General features: G+C 40.2%; 1 protein-coding gene across 1 annotated transcript in view; it reads right to left on the bottom strand.

Moving 5' to 3' along the window:
* The window catches only part of MOCOS (molybdenum cofactor sulfurase), a 209,301-nt gene extending 190,189 nt beyond the window's left edge, over positions 1-19,112 (bottom strand). Inside the window, exon 1 of the mRNA XM_014256806.2 lies at positions 18,935-19,112. Within this exon, the coding sequence (XP_014112281.2) occupies positions 18,935-19,058 (124 nt within the window). The 5' untranslated portion in view covers positions 19,059-19,112. The remainder of the gene's footprint in view (positions 1-18,934) is intronic.
* Positions 19,113-21,057: the final 1,945 nt, after the last annotated feature.

Raw genomic sequence — 21,057 nt, 5'->3', positions numbered from 1 at the left:
TTTAAAATTTTTTTTAATAAGAAATGGTTTGTAATTTTTTTTGAGGACTGACTGGAATTTCCTGATACCGCCACAAAGTTTTAATACTTCAGTACAGGAAGCATCTCCTAATCAAAAAATAAAATTGTTTCCACTCAAAAAAAAAATAATTAGAATATCTAACAGACATGTTTTTGTAAATAAAATTTAATAAAAATGCAATTAAACATTGGCATAAATTTTCTATTACTACTTTATTATACTCAACCTAATTTAGTTTCCACAGGTTATTTTCCATTTCTTAGGGGTATTCCCAAACATAAATTCAAATGCACAACAGCCATTTTCAGAAACGTTCTAGGAATGAAAAAAATGCATTTATCAAAAAATACTGTTATAGGGAACCAAAGGTTTTAATCCTCAAACAGTTTGACAAGTGTAGAAATTTGTTAACTAGTTGTGATAAAAATACCAGCTTCCTAATTAGTTGGTCTGAATACAGCAATATATGAGAGAAATCTGACTTAAAAGAACTGCTTTAAATACAAATAACAGCATGCAGCTTCCAGGTACTCAATTTTTTTAAAATTCCCTGATGTTCATATTAAAGCTTTCTAAAATAAAACTAAAAATCTCTTTTATGTAACATGACAAATTCGTCATTTACAACTGTCTTCCTTAAAGGCTGGCTAGCATGTGACACAACTTTTGGAAGTTTGGTGATTACTTTGAACCTGGCTTTAGGCAGGAACAATCCACTATTGGACACTGCCATAAAGGTGTTTAGAAGGAGGAGTTTGTGGCTCTTCAAGAGACATTACCTTGCACCAGGTACAAGTATTGTACCTTCAGAGGATAGACTCTCTGAACTCAAAGGGCTGCAACCCAACCAAAAGTTTTTGTGAAGTTCAGTGACTAGAAAGGAATCCATGCAGAGTTTGGTTGCATTTCTGCTGCACTAACGAAATGAATAACCAAAGCAGAACTTTGCCTTCAGGTCAAAGAAACCTCAACTCTGCAAAAAGAAACAAACTCCACCCAAACATGAGAACACACCTCAAGGTATCCAGAGCCTTTGAAGTAATTACAAGGCTCTGCTGAACTCTGAGTTAAACCATTAACAAATACTCTACAACCAGCACTTCCTAAACATACTGTACTCATCACCTTTCTGATTCCAGGCCAAGTTAAAGGGCCGGGTTAAAATCTTCACAGAAGCTTAAATGACCTTTGAAACAAGTGAAATTTTCCTTTCTTTAATCAAAAGCATTAGATTGCTCATATAGCTGTATCTTCATCTGGCACCTACAGAACATTTTCAGTCTCTAGGCTATGTATGCACTCTCCAAAGTCCAGCTATCAATTTTAAATGTGCAACATTTGTAATAACACATAGAGGAGTGCTGTAGTAACAGGCAAAAGTAGCAGAATCTCAAAATCACATAAATCAATTTACTAGAGTCAGTTGCATTAAATGAAGAACTGCTCCAGAGATGTGTTTAAGGCATCCAGATGATTCTTTGTTTCCTCCTAGCACATATTGTACACCTTTATTTACAAATATGCACAAATGCACCTGTGTATGCAGTGCTAAGATGGGTATATGAGTGTATGTACATAAGTACCCCCTTTAGAGGATAATTAATGTGTTCATGTTGCTTATTGTAGCAGAACATAAGGAAAAGCAGATGTGAACCTGAAGACACTCTTCCCTTACAGCTCTTTTTCACTTTCTCTTCTCTAGCACTTCTCCAATTGTACAATTTGATATTTTTGGCAAAGTCATAACCTAGAAGCCATCACATCTGCTTTCAGTTAAAATTAACATCTACAGAACATCATGAACACTCAACAAAAACAAACTTTCAGTAACAATACACTAACCACAGTTACCAGTGAATATCTTTGCAGAGAGTCAGGTACTCTTCTAACTTGAATAAATTTGCATCCACTATAGAATTCCAGTACTGGAGACTGAGTTCCAGTCCTGCTTAGCTCAATGCAAGTCTAATCAGTCAACTACTCCTTTGCATCTTTGCTCATCAGAATGCTCTATGTTTAAATGAAAATAGTTTGGGGCACCTCTGCAGTTAGTCTGATTTAAATTAGTACCAAGAGGTATAAATATCTGAGCATCATAAAAACCCGGTAACAGTCTGACACTACTGATATAAATATACGGATTTTCATTTTTGGTAGCAACCTTACATTGGATACCTCTGGCTATAAAAATGAGTTTCACAGTTCTTCATTTTTTGTTTTTTTTAATGGACTCAGCAATAAAGCAATTACCACGTCATCTCAGTTTTATAAGCATACACCTGTGCTTCACTAGATCATAGCATAATTTCTCTCAATCAAAAGGCTTTTTTCAATACTAATGACTTTAGAAATTAAAGAGGATTATAATTTCATCATAAATTATTCAAAGTACTAAATACAAATGGCCTCATTAACACTAGACTAGCTTTGAAAATGAGTAAAATATTATGCAAAGGAAAAACAAATATTCCAGTTTCCCTAATCTCTGAAATCTGACCTGAAATTCACAACTCTGCTCCAACATCAGCTATTGCACTTTGCCTCAAAGCATCTAAGAAAATACAGTGTATTTAAAAATCAAGGTCTTCCCCCACAATCTCTGTAATACTTGAATAAATGACAAAAGTAGACACAACGTTCATACAACATATCTTACTCAATTTCTGACACAAGGTACTTGAAAATGCTATCTAGATAAAACTACACATGGCATACACTGCTTCTGTTAGCGTTGGAGAACGTACATAATCATAGATTGATTATATGCAGGTGCTTTATTGAAGCGCACAGGAGCTAGGTGTATCAGCAACCCAAATCTAGCTCCACCATCTTTGTCCAAAGTGCACATATTTATACAATTTCAGCTGTAGCAGTAATCACTATAACAACCTTATCAATATTGCTTCATTAACTTTATCAATATTGCTTCATTAGAGTTAGCTCATCCTTGTATGAACACATATGAATCTTATCTCTAGGTATCTTAGAGACCCCAAGTACCAGTTCCCATTACCATAAACATTTTAGCTTGCTTGACTGTCCCTAATACCAAGCATTCTTGTGGCCTGCTTCTACATGATTTTCAGAAACATTTAGCCCCATAGTAACACTTCCAGAAGTGACTGCAGGACTGGATTCAAAGTACAGGTAGCAATTCCCTATGTGGAGCCTCCTCCATAACTAGCACAGCCACACAGAAGTGCTGGAGCTGCTGGAATTCCCTAGTCAAGCCAGAGGCTGCTCTTTCTTTACAGACCACTTCCACAGATGCTGTACAAACCGGATGGCTGAACACTCTCATCATTACACAGGCAGAGGATGTGTCTGGTGACACATGGAGACTTACACAAGCGAAGAAACACAGGAACTGATTCTGCAACACAAAGAGTGAGGATGGAGAGGAATTTTAAGCAAGGTGAGCATTATTAATGACAATGAATTATCTAATTAATAATGAACAATATTACCATAATTGGAAAAGTAATAGTAATTTGCTATTATTTCAAAGCTAACTTATGCACTGTTAATTTTCAAATACATCCTCAGACTTGCTATAACTAGAGGTAACATCTCAGAAAAATACTGAGCTTCTGTAATGAGCTCTTTCTATATCCTCAAAATTTCTACTTTTTGTTGAATTTGTGTTTGCAGACATTTTGTTACCATATTCCCCCAAAGCAAGTATGTTTAAGGCAACAATAGCACATTTGGTTCCCATAACTTGCATTCTAAAGCTACTTATTTGTCATTAAGATGAAATTAACTGGTAATTCTGTTTATTTTTAGCACAATTGCATGAACAATTTCCACCAAAAAAACACACAGGATATGTTAAAATTAAAAACCTAAACACATCAACACCACATTCTAAAATAGTGAGTAAAGGTTCCTCGTGGAGCACAGAAAGGCCAAAGTACGGCTCAGGGCTTTGGAAACTGTAAGGGAAAAGATTATACCTGTAAGCAAAGGAACAATAAAATCAAACGGATTAAATAAAAATTTTAATTTTAAAATTAGCATGTTAGTATGCCCTCTTTTGTGTCCTTAGTTACAGCTACCTCAAGAAGGATCCAATTTCCAAAGAACTGTAAGATCACAACCATTGTCAATCCGGTTCAGTAAGATATCTCAATCTGCCCGCAACATTTCAAATTAGACTATTAAAAAATCAAACAACTAATGGGAAAAAAATATAGGTCACAATACCCTGAAACAATGGTAACTCAAAGAATGCGTCTAACTCAGTGCATACAACAATTGGTTCTACATGTTTCATTCCAGATCTATTTACTTCCAAAAACTCCTTTCCACTTGTGCCATAAATACTGGAATGCAAATGATCCCTATTATGTCATATAATCACCACCACAACAAAATTAATGGCTCCCCAATAGTAAACCAAGAATGAGCCCAGGCAATCAGCTGCACAGAATGCCAGTTTCATGTGAGATAAATGCATTGAGGAAGTTTGATTCCACATGGAAAGCAAGTATTCCTCAATATTTTGTAGTGACACCAGATATCTGGTACTTTGCCTCCACAGAAAATTAGGATAAAATGAACCTTGTCAGATCAGTTACTGCACAGTGTACACAGAGTATTTTATTTTTTACTACAGAGCAAACTATGGGATTCTCTTTTCCCATTTCTTCTGACTGAGGGACAAGAAGAAAAGTATTAATGGAAAATTTTTCCCCATGCCTCCTCTATGCTCTTTTTCCCCTACTCCCCTTCCAATCTGAAACATTTTTCTTCCTTCTGCTATGAAAGATGATGCTTTGTGTTCTCACCACAGTGAGAGTAAAATTCACAGATTTATATAGAGAGACCCATTTATTTATATTTTTGGTCTACGTTTGTATATATACACATTGTAATGACTGCTCAGTGGAAAGACAATAAAAAACAATCCGTTTTTATAAGAATAGATTCTTCCCTATATAACTTTTTTCTCTAGTGTTTTGTTTTTTCTAATATACTGCTGTCTACAAGCCAGGAACCCCAGCCAACATATATCCAGAGACTATATATGTTAGACTAGACTGCTGTTTTCTTCTGAGTCATTCCATATGGAACACACAGTGCAGTGAAATAGACTCAACATATGCAACACTGGTTATATCTTACTTGCATTAAGAACCTAAACAGTGAAGTTTCTCCTCTGGATTCAGCTATTTCTGTTCTACAACTAAGGGGATATTCAATCTACAGTGAAAAACAAAACAAAAAAAAAAAACCCCAAACCAATCAACTAACCAAAAAACCCCCAAAACAAAAAAGGAACGACCAAACAAACCAACCAACCAAAAAAAATGAGGTATGTAGTGACAAGAATGACCCCAAATCATGTAGCTACATTATAATACAAACCAACCAAGAAAACACCACATACACACAGAATCTCTCACGCTAAAGTAGAAGACCCAAGAGACTCCCTTCCATGCTTCACCCCCATACCTGGAAGATTTTTATAATTATATTGTAAACATCAGTTTTACTTATTTGAGAAATTCTCATACTATTTTAATACATGTAACAATCCAAGTAATTTTTGAGACACAATACATTCTCTAAACATAAATTTTAGGAAGCATTTGAAGAAGTAGGAACAAGGCAAAGACGGGTTTTCTCCAAAATTTCTGAATACCCCACTCTTATAAATTTCACATGTAAGATTGAAGAGAGATCATTGTAAATTAACAGCTATTTGATTAGTTTAGTGCCTAATCACATTCCTACCACTAGAATGGATGAAAACAGAAGTGATGGATACTAGAGGCTGAATGTACCCACAAGATATCCAGCATTCAGATTTGAAGATCTGATCAGGCACTTTTGGAGACATGACGGCTGTCATGAGATTATTTGGTACTGCTTCCCCCACTTCAGTGGCACTGAAGTTTATCCAGAAAGCATTCCAGTGTAATCCTTGTGGCATTTTACAAGTATACCTATCCTTCTCTCTACTTGAAGAAATGAAAGAAAAACTGAATAACGTTCTGATGGTAACAGCTCTTTAATCTCTCAGGAGCTGTCACGCTCAGTGATGCAAAGCCTGGAGAATCGACTGAGTGCCTTCAAACAAGCATTACACACTGTGAACTCCACATCCAAAGGAAAAGAGGTTTTCATAATTTTATTTTAAATGCGTAACTTTAGCACCCATGAGCTAAAAAGCCTGATTTGCCTTTCATTGTTGCTAATCAGGATATAAATATTCCAACAAAAACAGGTGTTTTTAAATTTGACACTGGAGGAGCTGAGAGGGGAAGACTTCCCCAACCCTTGAAAAACACCAGATGGAAAGGAAACTCACAAAAATAAAGTATTGTAACTCTCTAGAATTCATACTTTTTCAAAATTCATGAAGTACTCAACCTCATACCATTACAGGCTTCTAAGGACAGCTAAGAAGATGAGTTGTAAGAGGGAGAAGTAGATGGCTTCAATCCCTAGAGAGCATTTCGCTGGAGTAGCCTCATCCTCTGGGGAAGATGATATTGAAAGATAGGGGATGGAGGGAGGATTTGTTTTTACACAGCCTGCTACTCAAGAAGGCTTCCCATAGTTCCACGTGAAGGGCTTGTCTCCTGTCCTTCAGTCTCTCCCGGTGGATCAGTAGAAGCTGGGGCCAGGTCAGCACTCACTAGAAGGCAGCCCTGGTTCCACAGCCCTGTGGTGCAGTGACGCTTTCTGCACTTTGCAGATGAGCTTCACCAAGCAGCTCTTAACAATCCCATCATGACTTTCTTACTCATTCACAGAAGTTTGGTTTCTTTCCAAGCCATAGTTTATGACAAAAGGTCAGTTTAAATTCTATTTTCCAAACAAATACACTTAGGCCTCTACAGAAATATAAGGTGGAAAATTTAAAACTAAACTTTACTGTTGAAGCTACTTAGCTGTTGAAGTTACTACTGAAACAGTTCTTTGTGACAGGAATAATGAATATTTTAAAAGCTTATTTTTTGACCCAGGCATCTGCCTCATACCCCCTTATTCACGCCCTACCTCTCTCTTCAGCTCAGTGTTTTTACAGAGGCTTTGAGAAATGTAAAGAACTTGAACTCTTGATCAACCCTGCAGAAGGAAAATATTTAACAGCAACAAATCCTAAATAATGCATGGTAATCTCCTCAATGCTGTAGAGACATTAGCTATGTGTGTGTACATCAGTAGCTGCTATTCTAATTGATGAAAAGCTAAATTTCCATGTAACCCAAAATCAGAACCTTTACTCTTTCTGCAGAAGAAAAACAAATCATTAATTTTCTGATCATTAGACAAATTAATCTATTACTCTGAAAGTGACCCTGAAGGACAAAGAGCAGATAAAGCTGCTGGTGCTATGACTTTTTAATCACATTCCAGTTTAGAGAGTTTCACCTGAGCATGAATTTTGAATATTTTCACTGAAATCCACAATTCATTTATCACAAAAACCTCAGATTTATAAGTGTGGTTCCAACAAGACGGAGGGAAGGAGGGGAAGGGAGGCAGGCAGGGAGGCAGGCAGGGAGGGAGGAAGGGAGGCAGGGAAAAAGGAAGAAAGGAAGTGGCGGAAGGAAGGAAGGAAGGGCGGAAGGAAGGGCGGAAGGAAGGGCGGAAGGAAGGGCGGAAGGAAGGGCGGAAGGGCGGAAGGGCGGAAGGGAGGGCGGAAGGAAGGGCGGAAGGAAGGGCGGAAGGAAGGAAGGGCGGAAGGAAGGAAGGGCGGAAGGGCGGAAGGAAGGGCGGAAGGAAGGAAGGAAGGAAGGGCGGAAGGAAGGGCGGAAGGAAGGGCGGAAGGGTGGAAGGAAGGGCGGAAGGGCGGAAGGGCGGAAGGGCGGAAGGAAGGAAGGAAGTGACGGAAGGAAGTGACGGAAGGAAGTGAGGAAGTGAGGAAGTGAGGAAGGAAGGAAGGAAGGAAGGAAGGAAGGAAGGAAGGGCGGAAGGAAGGGCGGAAGGAAGGGCGGAAGGAAGGAAGGGCGGAAGGGCGGAAGGAAGGAAGGAAGGAAGGGCGGAAGGAAGGGCGGAAGGAAGGGCGGAAGGAAGGGCGGAAGGAAGGGCGGAAGGAAGGAAGGAAGGGCGGAAGGAAGGGCGGAAGGGCGGAAGGAAGGGCGGAAGGAAGGGAGGAAGGAAGGGCGGAAGGAAGGAAGGGCGGAAGGGCGGAAGGGCGGAAGGAAGGGCGGAAGGAAGGAAGGGCGGAAGGAAGGAAGGGCGGAAGGAAGGAAGGGCGGAAGGAAGGGCGGAAGTGACGGAAGGAAGTGACGGAAGGAAGTGAGGAAGTGAGGAAGTGAGGAAGGAAGGAAGGAAGGAAGGAAGGAAGGAAGGAAGGAAGGAAGGAAGGAAGGAAGGAAGGAAGGAAGGAAGGAAGGAAGGAAGGAAGGAAGGAAGGAAGGAAGGAAGGGTGGAAGGAAGGAAGGAAGGAAGGGCGGAAGGGCGGAAGGAAGGGCGGAAGGGCTGAAGAAAGTACAGAAGGAAAGAAGGGCAGAAGGAAGGAAGGGTGGAAAGAAGGGAGGAAGGAAGGGCGGAAGGAAGGAAGGGCGGAAGGGCGGAAGGAAGGAAGGAAGGGCGGAAGGAAGGAAGGGCGGAAGGGCGGAAGGAAGGGCGGAAGGAAGGGCGGAAGGAAGGGCGGAAGGAAGGGCGGAAGGGCGGAAGGGCGGAAGGGCGGAAGGGCGGAAGGGCAGAAGGAAGGAAGGAAGGAAGGAAGGAAGGAAGGAAGGAAGGAAGTGAGGAGGGAAGTAAGGGAGGGAGGGAGGGAGGGAGGGAGGATTCTCACTAAGACTCCAGCTTTGCAATTTAAGATTGTTTTGTGAATATTTCATATACACAGAAAGTGATTTTCCTTCTACTACTGTCATAGTTTTCTGCCTTCTGTATTTCTGCTCTTGGTGAGTTTGGAGTGGTAAGACAATTCACAGATCAAATGTTAACTAAAGAGCTAACAATTTGTAAAAAGAGGGCTTCATTTCATTACCAGAAAAATAATCTGTCAGGGATATGTACTTCAGTCATACCAGAAATGGAAAAAACTAAATGGAAAGGAGTTTGTGGGTCCCAGTTACATGGCCTGCTCTGTCCCCAGAAAAAGTGAGCTGAAGTGCAGTTCAGAGATGTCACACTCTTACTGCCTTAGTCTATCTTAAAAGTAAACCTTCTGAGTCATCCCTTAAAGGTTATTTTTGTATTTTAATGTCTTTTGCAGGTACTTTCATGCTACCAAAATCATAGCTTACATGGTTTTTAGTTTATTTCTTATGTAGTCCAAGTCTTCCAAGTCACTTCTGATGAACTAAAATGGCACATATTGGCAAATGGTCTCCTTTTTAGATGGGCAAACATTCCTCCTGCATTTGTGATATCAGGGTGTCTTGGCAGCATTGTACCTGTCACTAAACATCCATGCTAATGTAGTAAAAAGAGGACATTATCATATTGCTACACTTCATGACAACCTTCCATGATATCAAAGAACCAGAGTCTTTTAGTTTAGAAAGACCTCCAAGGTCATTGACTTCAAATTGTGAACAATCCCCACTTTTTGTCAACAAAAGCACAGCACTGTGCCACATCCAGTCCTTTCTTGAACACCTCCAGGGATGGTGACTCCACCACCTCCCCGAGCAGCCCATTCCAGTGCTTGCTAAAATACATTACTTCTGTGGAATTTGCATTCTTTGGGAATTTACTCATTAATCAAACGCTTCATTTGTTGTGAACACAAACTATATGACCAACAATGGAGTGTCATAACCTACACAGAGTTTTGTCAGAACATTAGTTTTGTCAGCTTCCCAGCTAAGCAATAGTCGCGAGTTTATGTGTGTGGGGAGGAGAAGGCAACATGTCTGTGGATGGGAAAAGCTTCTTTTTCATGCAGTTTTTCATTTTGGGCCATTTAGTCTGCCAGGCAGGGAATTCTTGCTAGGTATCCACTTTCATTTATCGTTTTTAACCAGTCTCATGAGAAGGCAAGGTTCATTATCAAAGCAAATTGTCCATCCCAGCCGAGACTGGACAAAGTATTACGAAAAGAAATGCTGCTCTGCTCACTGGGCTTACACACACCTAAATTGATTAAATATGGAACAAATATTTTCCCAGTGTGCAATGAATCAAAGACGATGACAGATTTAAAGAAAGTTGCATACTGCCAGAGTAGCCAAGTAACATTTTGTTTTTAGACAATTCTAACTGTTTAACATCACAAGAAATTATAGGCAGGCACACAAATAATAAAAATGCAACTCTGAGACACAGTTAAAAGCTACACTCCTCAATAACCTGGGAAATGAATGGCACAGCAGATGAACAGGGTATTTTAATCAGCAGCAATGCAAAGTCCTTTTTTCTAAAGCAAGGCAACGTACACTGGAACCTGTTACTGATACCATCAGAACCAAATTACTGAATTATGACATCTTTAATGTGCTGTGTGGCATGAACATAAACATGTGGAAAATCCTGGGCTTCAATTTATTCCTCTGGAAGAAATTACAGGAGAAACTTTCTGATGAAACTAACTTCACCTGACCCGTTCATAAGTTTGCAAAGGGGTATACACAGTGATATTTGGTGTTTAATTGTGCATTAATGAAATTAATTCACACACCATTAATTTAATTAATGAGTATTTCTTCAAGTAAGCTTCCTGTCATCTTTCCAAATTTTAATTTGGAACATTATTGTGCATATTGGCAGAAGAAATAAGCTTAGTTGTGTAATCATCCTTCAGCTAACGATGTCACCAAAATATCTCATCCTTGTGATCACATCTCTCTCTTAGGAAGACCATAAGTGGCAAAAACCCTGCCCAGTCATGTCCTTAGCTTTCTTTTAAAAGCATTTTAGATCCTGGTGCTCCAGGGACTCATCTGAAACATCTGGTTTTCACTTCTCATGTGAAAGCCATATTCCCATGCCTGCTACAAGAAACCATGAGTGAATCAGGACGGTGCTGAAAGCAAGAAGGAGAAATAAAATACTGTGGAGAGAAAGATTTCCAAAGGCTTGCCTTCCAATTTAATACACGTATTTCACATACTGGGGGCAAAAAAAGAGTGACTTCACACTTTCCTGCATGCCGCTCTCACAGGAGCTGCCTACCTGGGGTCACATCCCCACCACAGCCATCTCACAGACCATCGCTTCACTACAGCAGAGCAGAAGGTGAAGAGACAAAGAGCACAAAGGCACAGGATCTATCTCGGCTGACACAAATACTGCCAGGAGCCTAACAGCTTGACTCACTAGCAATTAAACTAATTAAGTCTGACTTTTGAATGCTTTGTGACCTGTCTTTACACCTCCCTGCCCTACTATACCTGTTTCTCTGTAACTCAGACATCCCTGTCCCACACCTTCAAGTCTTGACACCACCCTTTCCCAAGTGCTTCCTCAAAACACATTCCCTTCTACCTAATGTGACAGGAATCAGTCAGTGGTTCTCAATATGCAGACATGGTAACACCAACAGCATTATTAACTTAGGAAAAGAAAACAATTATACCAAACCCAAGCTGACATAGTCCTAATAAGAAGTTTATTTTGTTTTAGTCCCCCTGTTAACTTCTGGGAAGCAAAAAAAAAAAAAAAAAAAAAAAAAAAAAAAAAAAAAAAATTAAAAGCCCACTTTAAAAGTACTTCAGTGTCACACAAAAGAAAATATCTGCATTGATGGCTTGGGCAAAGAACAACGAGTTATAAAAAGTCTGAGTCATCTGGAAGCTCATCCTACTTCCTAAATATCCAAGTTAAGCATCCTACTGGCTTCCTGTTCTCCAAACATATTGTGCCATCCACACATTTATCAATCTCTCATATCAGTGCTTTTTCACTATGCAGTGCTCTGCAGTATGGCCTTACTGAAATTCAATGACAGTCTTCTCACATCCAAGCAATGCCTCTGCAGCATCTCTCTGATACTAGGCATGCAATGAATCAAGCTGATCAACAAAAACTGACCTCTCACCTCTCTGTCTGTTTGTCCTTACACAGGGAGCACCCCTGAATTCTAAAAAGCAGTCCAGAAAAGGGAAATGCTACCATAACATCTAATGGAAATTTCAAGGGCATCAGATTCAGGTTCTGATTTGGCAGAGGAATTTCCAGTATAAGTACAGGAACACCAGAAGCAGATCACTTCTGCTGGAAACATACATACATTCTTTAATTAATAATCTTATATTTAACACTAAAAAAAAAAAATCCATGATCATAAAGGAACATATAGAAATAGGCTGGGAATAAATCAATACACATCTCACATACAGCAACATCACAACAACCCAAGAGGACAAACAGAAGAATCTAAGAGGACACAAAGGCAACAGAAGGAAGAAAGTACCGCTGATGTGGTATTTTGTAGGAAAAAGACTTCGGTGCTTTTCCAACTTTTGAGTAACTGATAAAATGCATCTTGTGTTCTTCTAAGTAGAACATCTGCCTGTTTCAATACTTTCAAATACTAATATACGTCTTGCACAGGCATTAATTTTACAGATAATGTATCTTTTAATTAAAAGTGCAATTTTTTAAAAAATGGGTGGCTGATACCCTGCAGCATCTGTGGAGTTCCATAAATAATCTTTCCAAATCTAATATTTTTTTACATCTACATATTGATTTTAAAAATCTAATGTCAATATATGATTATTTCTTCTTGTAAAGAATCCAGCCCCAACTGATTGACTATTTAATTCTAAAATATCACAGAACATTTGGAGTTCATGTCAGCTGTACCAGGTTTACAGGGTTTGTGACTTTGCTTTTCTGCTCCACATTTCTTTTTTTTTCCACTAACTAAACTTCAAAGTAATTAAAACTGTTTTCCATGCTGAAATATTACAATGACAATATCATTGACTACTCTTCATTTAGAGCTATGTCCATCAGTCCTGCACAGAGTAGACAATCTTCTGAACCCTGAAATGCAACGTAAAAAATTCCTTTACACTACTTGCTACTTCTGTGTAGGCAGAGGAAAACAGCTGAAACTAACACACAGCTATTGTTACTGCATTTGGGACTAAACATGCTTTATGCTCAACACATGCTTCTTCTTTGATATCAATTCTCTAGGTAAGAGCTTATGTAGATAACTGCTGCTGGCTTGAAATCACCAGGAAGCATTAAAGCTTTACATGAGCATATGTATGTTTTATTTTCATAAAACAATTGTCATTAGCTGTGTGGTTATACTTCCCATACTACAGCTTCCTTTTACAATACCTTCTCCACCCACCAAATGCATCTTCTCAGATGCATTCTAGCATTTCAGACTGACCAACAGCAGCCTCCTTCCTGATAATTACTTTTTCTTTCTTTTCCCCTCCAAACAAAAATAAATAGGTGTTTCACAAAATCATATCATATTCTGGAGGAGAGGCTACAGAGAACAGGAGCAGGTTACCAGAGATCTCACAGTCACCGAGGAGAGTGAAAAGGCCTGGACAGCGGTAGAAAGAGGAGCTCGCAGCTTTAAACACCAAATGGAAAGGTTTAGAAGACTTTACCTCTGCTCAGGATGAGCTAGAGATAAGGAAACTCAGAAATACTTACTCTCCAGCACAATTAGCAGCTCTTCTAGGCTACACAGCATCTTCCAATGAGACAACAAAAAGCAGCCTCATCCTTCCCCTACACATTGCTTTTGCTGCCTTTTTGTGGGAGAGGCAAGCACTGGATTAACATTAACATATGCCAGTATCTGTATGTGAGAGAAATATTTTGTCCTTTCCAGGAGATGCTGTCTCAAGTCTGGACAGCAATGGGTGGATGTGCATCAGGGAATTCACAGTAAGCACTGCATCTGACCATGAAATGGTACATGCCCTGTTTCTGGTTTAAGACAGTCTTCAGACAAAAATTAATTTAAATAAACTTATCAAGCTGGTAGTTGGCTCACTATCAGTTGGCTCACTGGTTTTTAAAGAATAAGATCAGATTTGCCTATTTGGTCAGAGACCAATACTGGTTAAAGAACTCAAAGGCTTGCTGAAAACTCAAGTCACTCAGTCTTCAAGAATAAGAAAAAATGAGATGAAAAGGCAAAGATTCATCCACAGCTAAAAAATTATTAATAGTTAAGAAATCAGCAGAGTAACATGTACATATATAGAAGGTAGCTATCAGATCAAACAGAATGGTCTAATAAAAAGCAAAACAAAACAAAGAAGAAAACCGACCCCCCCCCCCCCCCCCCCCCAAAAGCAGTCATTTTAGGAAGCAAAAATTTTTCCTTTTTTTTATTTAAAAAAAAATAAAGAAAAAGCCTCAGGCAGAAGACTGGTAGAATTTCTGGTTGACAAGCCCACATTTGCAATCAAGAGGTGAGCACGACTCTTGAGGCTCACAGTCCACTCATCTTCACATGTTTCATAAAGTGTGAGCATCAGCTACCTATCAACAAAATTACTCACAGTTTACACACCAGAATGTATTTCTTACTTCTGAAGTTCAGCCAAAAAAACTAGACTACCCCAAAGGTGACAAAAGAGATATGATTTTCTGTTCTCAGAGGACAGAGATGAACTTTGCTAACTGAGCTGCTGAGGACTTAACTGCAGCACACAGAGATCTGCTTCTCACATTTTCCTACTCACAGGAAAAGTCACCACACAAATAAATACCAGTGATGTGAGCAAAAAAGACTTATTTTTGTGTAAGGTGAGATCCAGTACTCAGCTATTCCTTAACTGAACGATACAATAAGCCCTCATAAAGGTGATCAGTTTAACATCATTTGAGTTTCCAAGAAATAAAGGCCAATTCTGTTACTCTAAGTTCAGTGTGCCTTTCCTTTCTGTTTAACAGACAAATTGCATTATTATTGTTAGTTGTATGTAATCACATATATCACAAATGTTCATACTACTAAGATAAGGCATGATATTGAAGTACAGGACAGTGATCAATTTAACATTAAAGGGAAAGTCCATCTCAAGCTCACCTAAAGACTATCTTCAAATAGTAGCCCTTAAGGAATACCTGATTTCTAATACATGCTGATTTTTATTTGGAGGATGGATATCCACTGCTTACTGCTCTTGTAAAGCTCCCACTGAACTACCACAGCTATATTAGATGAGAATACTGTCACACAACTTAAAAAGGAAAGGAATCTTGTGATTAAATGCTGCATCCAAGTCACATGTCAGCTTTTTCTTTTTTAAAACCATGATACAAACTGAAGCTGATATTTTCCTTGCTTTGATAAACATCACAGAAGCATATTCATCTCCATTACTTAACAACAGAACCTATAAACTCCTGCTGATTTCTTTATCCATTTCTAAAAAGCAATTTAAAATCCTACACTGCAGATAAGGGTACACTGCTCATAAGATTAAAGTCAAGGTCACATATTGCACATACACTGCTGCCTGTGAAACAGCGATCTGTTTCTCAGACTCCACATATATTTTTAGAAAGGGCTGCTCTAGTCATCAGCTAACAGCGTTTGAATTACAGAAGTGAAGATAAACTTTGGCTTAAAAGGGAAAATTTAAGGCTTCTGTGCCAAAACAGACAGACCCCTGCTGATTTAAGGAAGTAAAGTAGTTCTTTTTATCTCTTCACAAAACCTGAAGGGGAAACCCCCAACACACCAAGTATGAACCTTACTTTCCTTCTGATAAACTCCCCAAGACTTTGATACAACCACAGGTGGACCACCTTTGAAAAATCCTGGCTTCACAGTATACCTGGTAGCTAAGCTGGTGCTCCCTCCAGTCATCTGTTGCAGCTTCTGCTCAACAGGCACCTGTGCAACTATTCATGCTAAAGCTACAACAGAAGCACCACCACCATATAAGCAATGGTCTGTAACACAGAAAAGATTTCTACATTCCCCAGGGAACACCATTTGCACAAGACGTCCACAGCGGCTGATACAAAACATTAGTAATCAGAAAAAAGTGAATACACTGATATGCAATAATTATTACCACAAGATGCTCATAAAAAAATTACATTTCCAAAATCAAACACTGGATTTAATTATTTGGTATCTAAAAAGGGACTCCAAAAATTCTGTTCATATAAAAAGTGAGCAGCACAATCTGGACTTTTTAACCAGCTTCAGTGATGGAAAGATCTTTAAGACATGCCCCAAATAAACAGGGCACAGACTGAGAGAGCTAGGGCTGCTCAGCCTGGGGAAGAGAAGGCTCCAGGGACACCTTGTAGCACTTTCCAGTACCTAAAGGCGGCTTACAGGAGAGGTGGAGACAGCATGTACTGTTAGGACAAAGGCATGTGCTCATAGAAGAAGGGAGAATGGATTCAAACTGGAAGAGTTTAGATTAGATATTTGGAAGAAATTCTTTACTATAAGGGTAGTGAGGGACTGAAACAGGCTGCCTAGAGATGTTGTGGACTCCCCATCCCTGGAGATGTTCAGGGCCAGCCTGCGTGGGGCTTTGAGTGACCTGGTCTAGTGGAAGGTGTTCCTGTCCATGGCAGGGGTGTTGGAACTAGATTATCTTTAAGGTCCCTTCCAACCCAAACCATTCTATGATTCTATGATTACTGTTAATGCCCTAAAATAGCACTCATTCTCCCATTAGCTAAAGATTGCACCAGAAAACTGTTGTGGGGAAAGCTCTAAGTCAAGGGGAGTGACTTTCACATAGCGACAGATTTCCATCTCCTGGGCAGCTGCTTTGCTGTGACATTGAAGCCATGAGAGAACAGTTTCTTGTGAAGAAGTCTCCATGGCATGGCAAGAGAAACTCCTCTCCCTAAGTATACTGAAGGAAGATTATTTTAGAGGTAGTAAACTGACTGAAAATACTAGGTTTTGTCTCTTTATGTTGTCAGTGGGAAAAGAAAGAAGAGTTGGGGGGAGGAGAAGTGTTCTGAAGGTTTATTCTGATTTCTTATTATTTTGATTTTAGTTCTGTTAATAAAGCTTTCTTTATACCTTTTAAAGTTTTGAGCCTGCTCTGGTCCTCCTTCCAATCCTTATCTCACAGAAGAAAATGAATAAACAATTCTGGTGAGTGCACTGGCATTTGGCCAGTGCTCAACCCGCTATATTGAATTAGTACCATGATTCAGACTGGCGAACCAAAACCACTACACTTAATTGGTGTTTTTGCCTGGTTTGAACCAAACCCACTACACTATTGCTGCCACCAACCCATACATTACCCACCCTTTCTTTGCCTTGTTTCCACAAGGAAAAAATATGGAGAGCTTTAAAAGACTTTTCATTACATCAACATCAGTGTGTTGAGACTGTTGGCAAGCGAGGATACATGGCTAAGTAAAAGTAGGCCAAGAAATAAATAAAAGCAATGTGCTTCTCATCCACACTGCTCCGCTGTCAGCCAGTTCCTGGAGTCCATCCTGGACTAGTCCAATTAGTCATCTTTGAGACCAAGAGATGTGTTAGGCAGGGGACCTAGGCCCAGGAATTTGTCCCTGGGCACATTTCATTTGGCACTGCTGGTATCACTTGAAGGCACAAGTTCTTGACCAGAAACGTGACACCGTTTTTCAGACAAGAAGTCCCAGGCAAGACACTGTGTGCATGTACAGCAATCAGTTACATTTCCTCACAGATGCTGAATTTCCTCACAGAGGTGACAAACTTGCAAGACAAATGGATGACGATTCATGAACTGGATAACATGTTAAAATTCCAAGGGGGAAATCAAAAGACAGAAGGAATTTGTAACCTAAGTCACCTTACTGTAGATGATTATGTGATTTCAATTAGCTAACACTATGGAAGATTCTATTTTATACCCTGTATTTGTTCATCTCTTTCTAGAAATATTCTAAGTTATCTACATCTTATAATAGCAGGCTGCACAACTCAGAAGACTACATTAGCATAGACACTTTCAAATGGAGGAAAACTCCTAATGCTCTGCCTTTGCAGTAACCTCCCTTAGGGAACCAGACTAATCCACCAGACATCATTCATTAGCAGATACATTTTATTTCAAAACTGTGGAGCCTCTTAGAAATGAGCCTGATTCTCGGGAGTTTTAAAAATTCATCTGCTTAAAGGCCTAAACAGTTAGTCGGTTACAAAACAGCCACTCTTCAGAAGTTAAGCCTGAATTTTGGACAAGCAACTTCTTGTGTTCAAACTCTCACTGATGCAACTACTACGTCTAATAACAGACTGTGACATTAATTTACTTAATCTACAAGTTCTTCAAAGCACCGCTTAAGTGTTTTTATACATTCCTCTAGAGGCCAAGTATAACTCCATTCAATCTAAACACCTGCGTGTGAGAAAGCCCGCTCATGTATTCAATCACCAAAATTTGGTGAAATCACAAAAAAAAAAAAAAAAGCAGTAACACAAACTGCTCAAGAGAAAGAGTTGTCTAAACAATAGTCATAGGGCATCCAAACTGATGCTATTTACTCCACTCTCTGCCCGGGCCTTTTTATGTAAGAATTTTGACGTGACAATATCATGGGCATTGATACTTCTTTAAACAAGACAAATTACTGTCATATAATCATATAACCATCACCATTATATTCGAAGTAGTACACACAACGATGTTTAATGCTGGGGGGATGGTAAAACCTGCAAAAGTAGTTCACAAACACCCGTCTAAGCTTTCACCAGAAATGGGCTGGTTTACTATTATGATAACTCTCCTTCCCCTCCCAACCCCCCTCTTCATATCCATATCGGAATCCTGTTACTGAATCCATGGCACCTTCGAGGCACTTGTGCCGAGAGAGAGGAGAAGGAGGAGAAGGAGGAGAAGGAGAGGCGCCTCTTGCGTCCTCACCGTGCCGCAGAAATCACTGCAGCGAGCTGAGCCCAGCACTTTCTGCCGCCGTCCCCGCCCCTGCCGCCGCTCCCCCGCACCAGAGCCTTCCCGCCCGGGCCCGATTCGAGCCGGGAATGGCCCGGGCCTCCCCCGCCCCCGGCCCGCCCCCGGGCTGCCCGCGGTACCTCGGAGCCGGGGGAATTCGCGGTCTCGCAGCGCTCTGAGCCCGTCCCCGAGCCCGTAGCCGTACTGGCAGGCGGCGGGGCTGGCGGCGCGGAAGGCGCGGAAGGAGAGCGGCTCCCCGGCCATGCCGGCTGTGAGGGCCCGGCGCGGGGAGCAGCGCGGCTCCCGCGGCAGCGGAGCTTCCCCGGGCGCTGCGCTCTGCGCCCGCCCGGCCCGGCCGAGCTGCTCCGCCCGCCTCCCGCCCCGCCTGCCCCACCTGCGCCGGGGCCCGTCCGGCCGCGGCTGAGCCCGGCGCTGCGGCCGGCACGGGGAGGAGTTTCCCGTAAGGAAGAAGTTTCCCGAAGCACCGGGAGATCGGTTTGGGAATGGCAGCAACAAGTGTTCCCTCCTGTTGAGGCACGCTGTTTAAAATACTTCATGGAAATCTCTCTCCCCTAAAAGTTTCCAATTCAGGCTCAGATTTCCCTCGATGCCTCTTCCGCCGCTGCTAGTAGCGGAGGTCGCTTTCTCGCAGCTTGCGCTTGGTGTGCGATACTCCTGCATCGTATCGAGCCATGGATGCTGTGTGGCCAATGCAAAGTACCACGGCCCAGAGCCAAAGGAGCGGTGTGGGCTGGTCATCAGGGACACAGAACAGGCCTATTCCATGTAAAAACCACTCCTGTAAAAACCTCTGCTTTGTCAGATAAACTGTAACCGTATACCTAAAAACATCATAGCCAAAGGGATGTGTTTGTTATGGGTTTTTTTGTTTGTTTGCTTTGATTGTTTTGTTGATGAGTTTTGTTTAGGGTTTTTTGTTGTTTTGTTTTCATATAAATTTTTTCCTGACATACCACTTGCAATTAATTTTCCTGCTTACAGCTCTGCAATCTGCAGGGCATTAAATAACCCCCAGTGTTAATACCAAAATAAAACTGCACATGTTAGGATGGAGCTACATCCAAAAACTGGTAAGGCAGACTCTCATTAGATTGTTCAAAATGCTACTAGTGGGATGTCAGTGGAATGGGAAACTACACAGAACAAATTTCAGCCCACACTGAACTGTAAAGATTTTTGCTTACAAAGTGGTACTGAAATAAAACCACATAGAAAAATATGAAATAAGCCTAACATGAAATATAGCATGCTAATGTGTTCCCTGCTTTACATGTTGGGAATTTTTGCCTAATTTAAACACATAGCCTTGGCTTCAGGGCATATATTTCCATAACACTATAAAAGTATGTTTGCCCCTGACTCTCTATTCACGATTGGGGCAGGTATACAGTGTATGACATCCCCAGATGAAATTGTACACCTTTCAGCCAGCCAATGATTTTACCAAAACTAATTGCCAAATAAGTTACACTTTAAACATTTATTTCCAGATGAACAAAGCACCACTGACAAAAAAAGAACAGTTGTTACCAAGTGGAGGAATGTTCTTGGCTGATCTCCTAAAGTCACTTCAATAAAAATCCAAAAACAAAACAACAACAAAACGAAAACCTTGCACCAAATATCTTTTTAAAAATTATTTTAACAGTTTATGCATTGCAATTTAGGAGAACCTATGCCCTCACTATGATTTCTTTTTTTATTGCAAGTATAAGTAGAAAATATCTGCTATGGATTTTTCTTCATATTTCTAGCTTCCTGGTATCAATTTACAGAACAATTTATTTATATTGATCACTATGCATAGTTTCCTCACCATTTTTATATGTTGTATATGTCAAGAAGTTGTTTTCAATTCCTTATTGAAACAAGACTAGTTTTCCCCATGAAAACAGATGACAGAATGCAGCTTTCTGATCTTAAAATCAATGCGTATCGAAGACCAAATTCCTATTCACATTTTTGTATAAAATAAGGTCCCTCACAATTGATTTGTGTCTCTTTTCTTTGTCCTGATTTTTGAAGATTAGCCCTTTGGAAGCAACACATACATGGACACAGTACAAACTGGGAATGTGCTCTGTTTGCACACTGCATGTAGCCTAGTTATGATCACTGATTATTTGAGATCTACCAGTTTCCAATAAAGAGCTTAGTTAATCCATCATAAGGGGTGACCAGAGTCTTTAAATAATAAGAGGCATTCAGGTTGCTCTGTGTCAGTATAGGAGTTTTTGTGTTT

Source organism: Pseudopodoces humilis, chromosome 1 (assembly GCF_049639895.1).
Source record: "Pseudopodoces humilis isolate 2021_Gansu_Grassland_sample_001 chromosome 1, ASM4963989v1, whole genome shotgun sequence".
In the NCBI taxonomy this organism is placed as follows: domain Eukaryota; kingdom Metazoa; phylum Chordata; class Aves; order Passeriformes; family Paridae; genus Pseudopodoces; species Pseudopodoces humilis.
The sequence above is the reverse complement of the archived record's forward strand: the minus strand, read 5'-3'. Positions and strand labels throughout refer to the sequence as shown.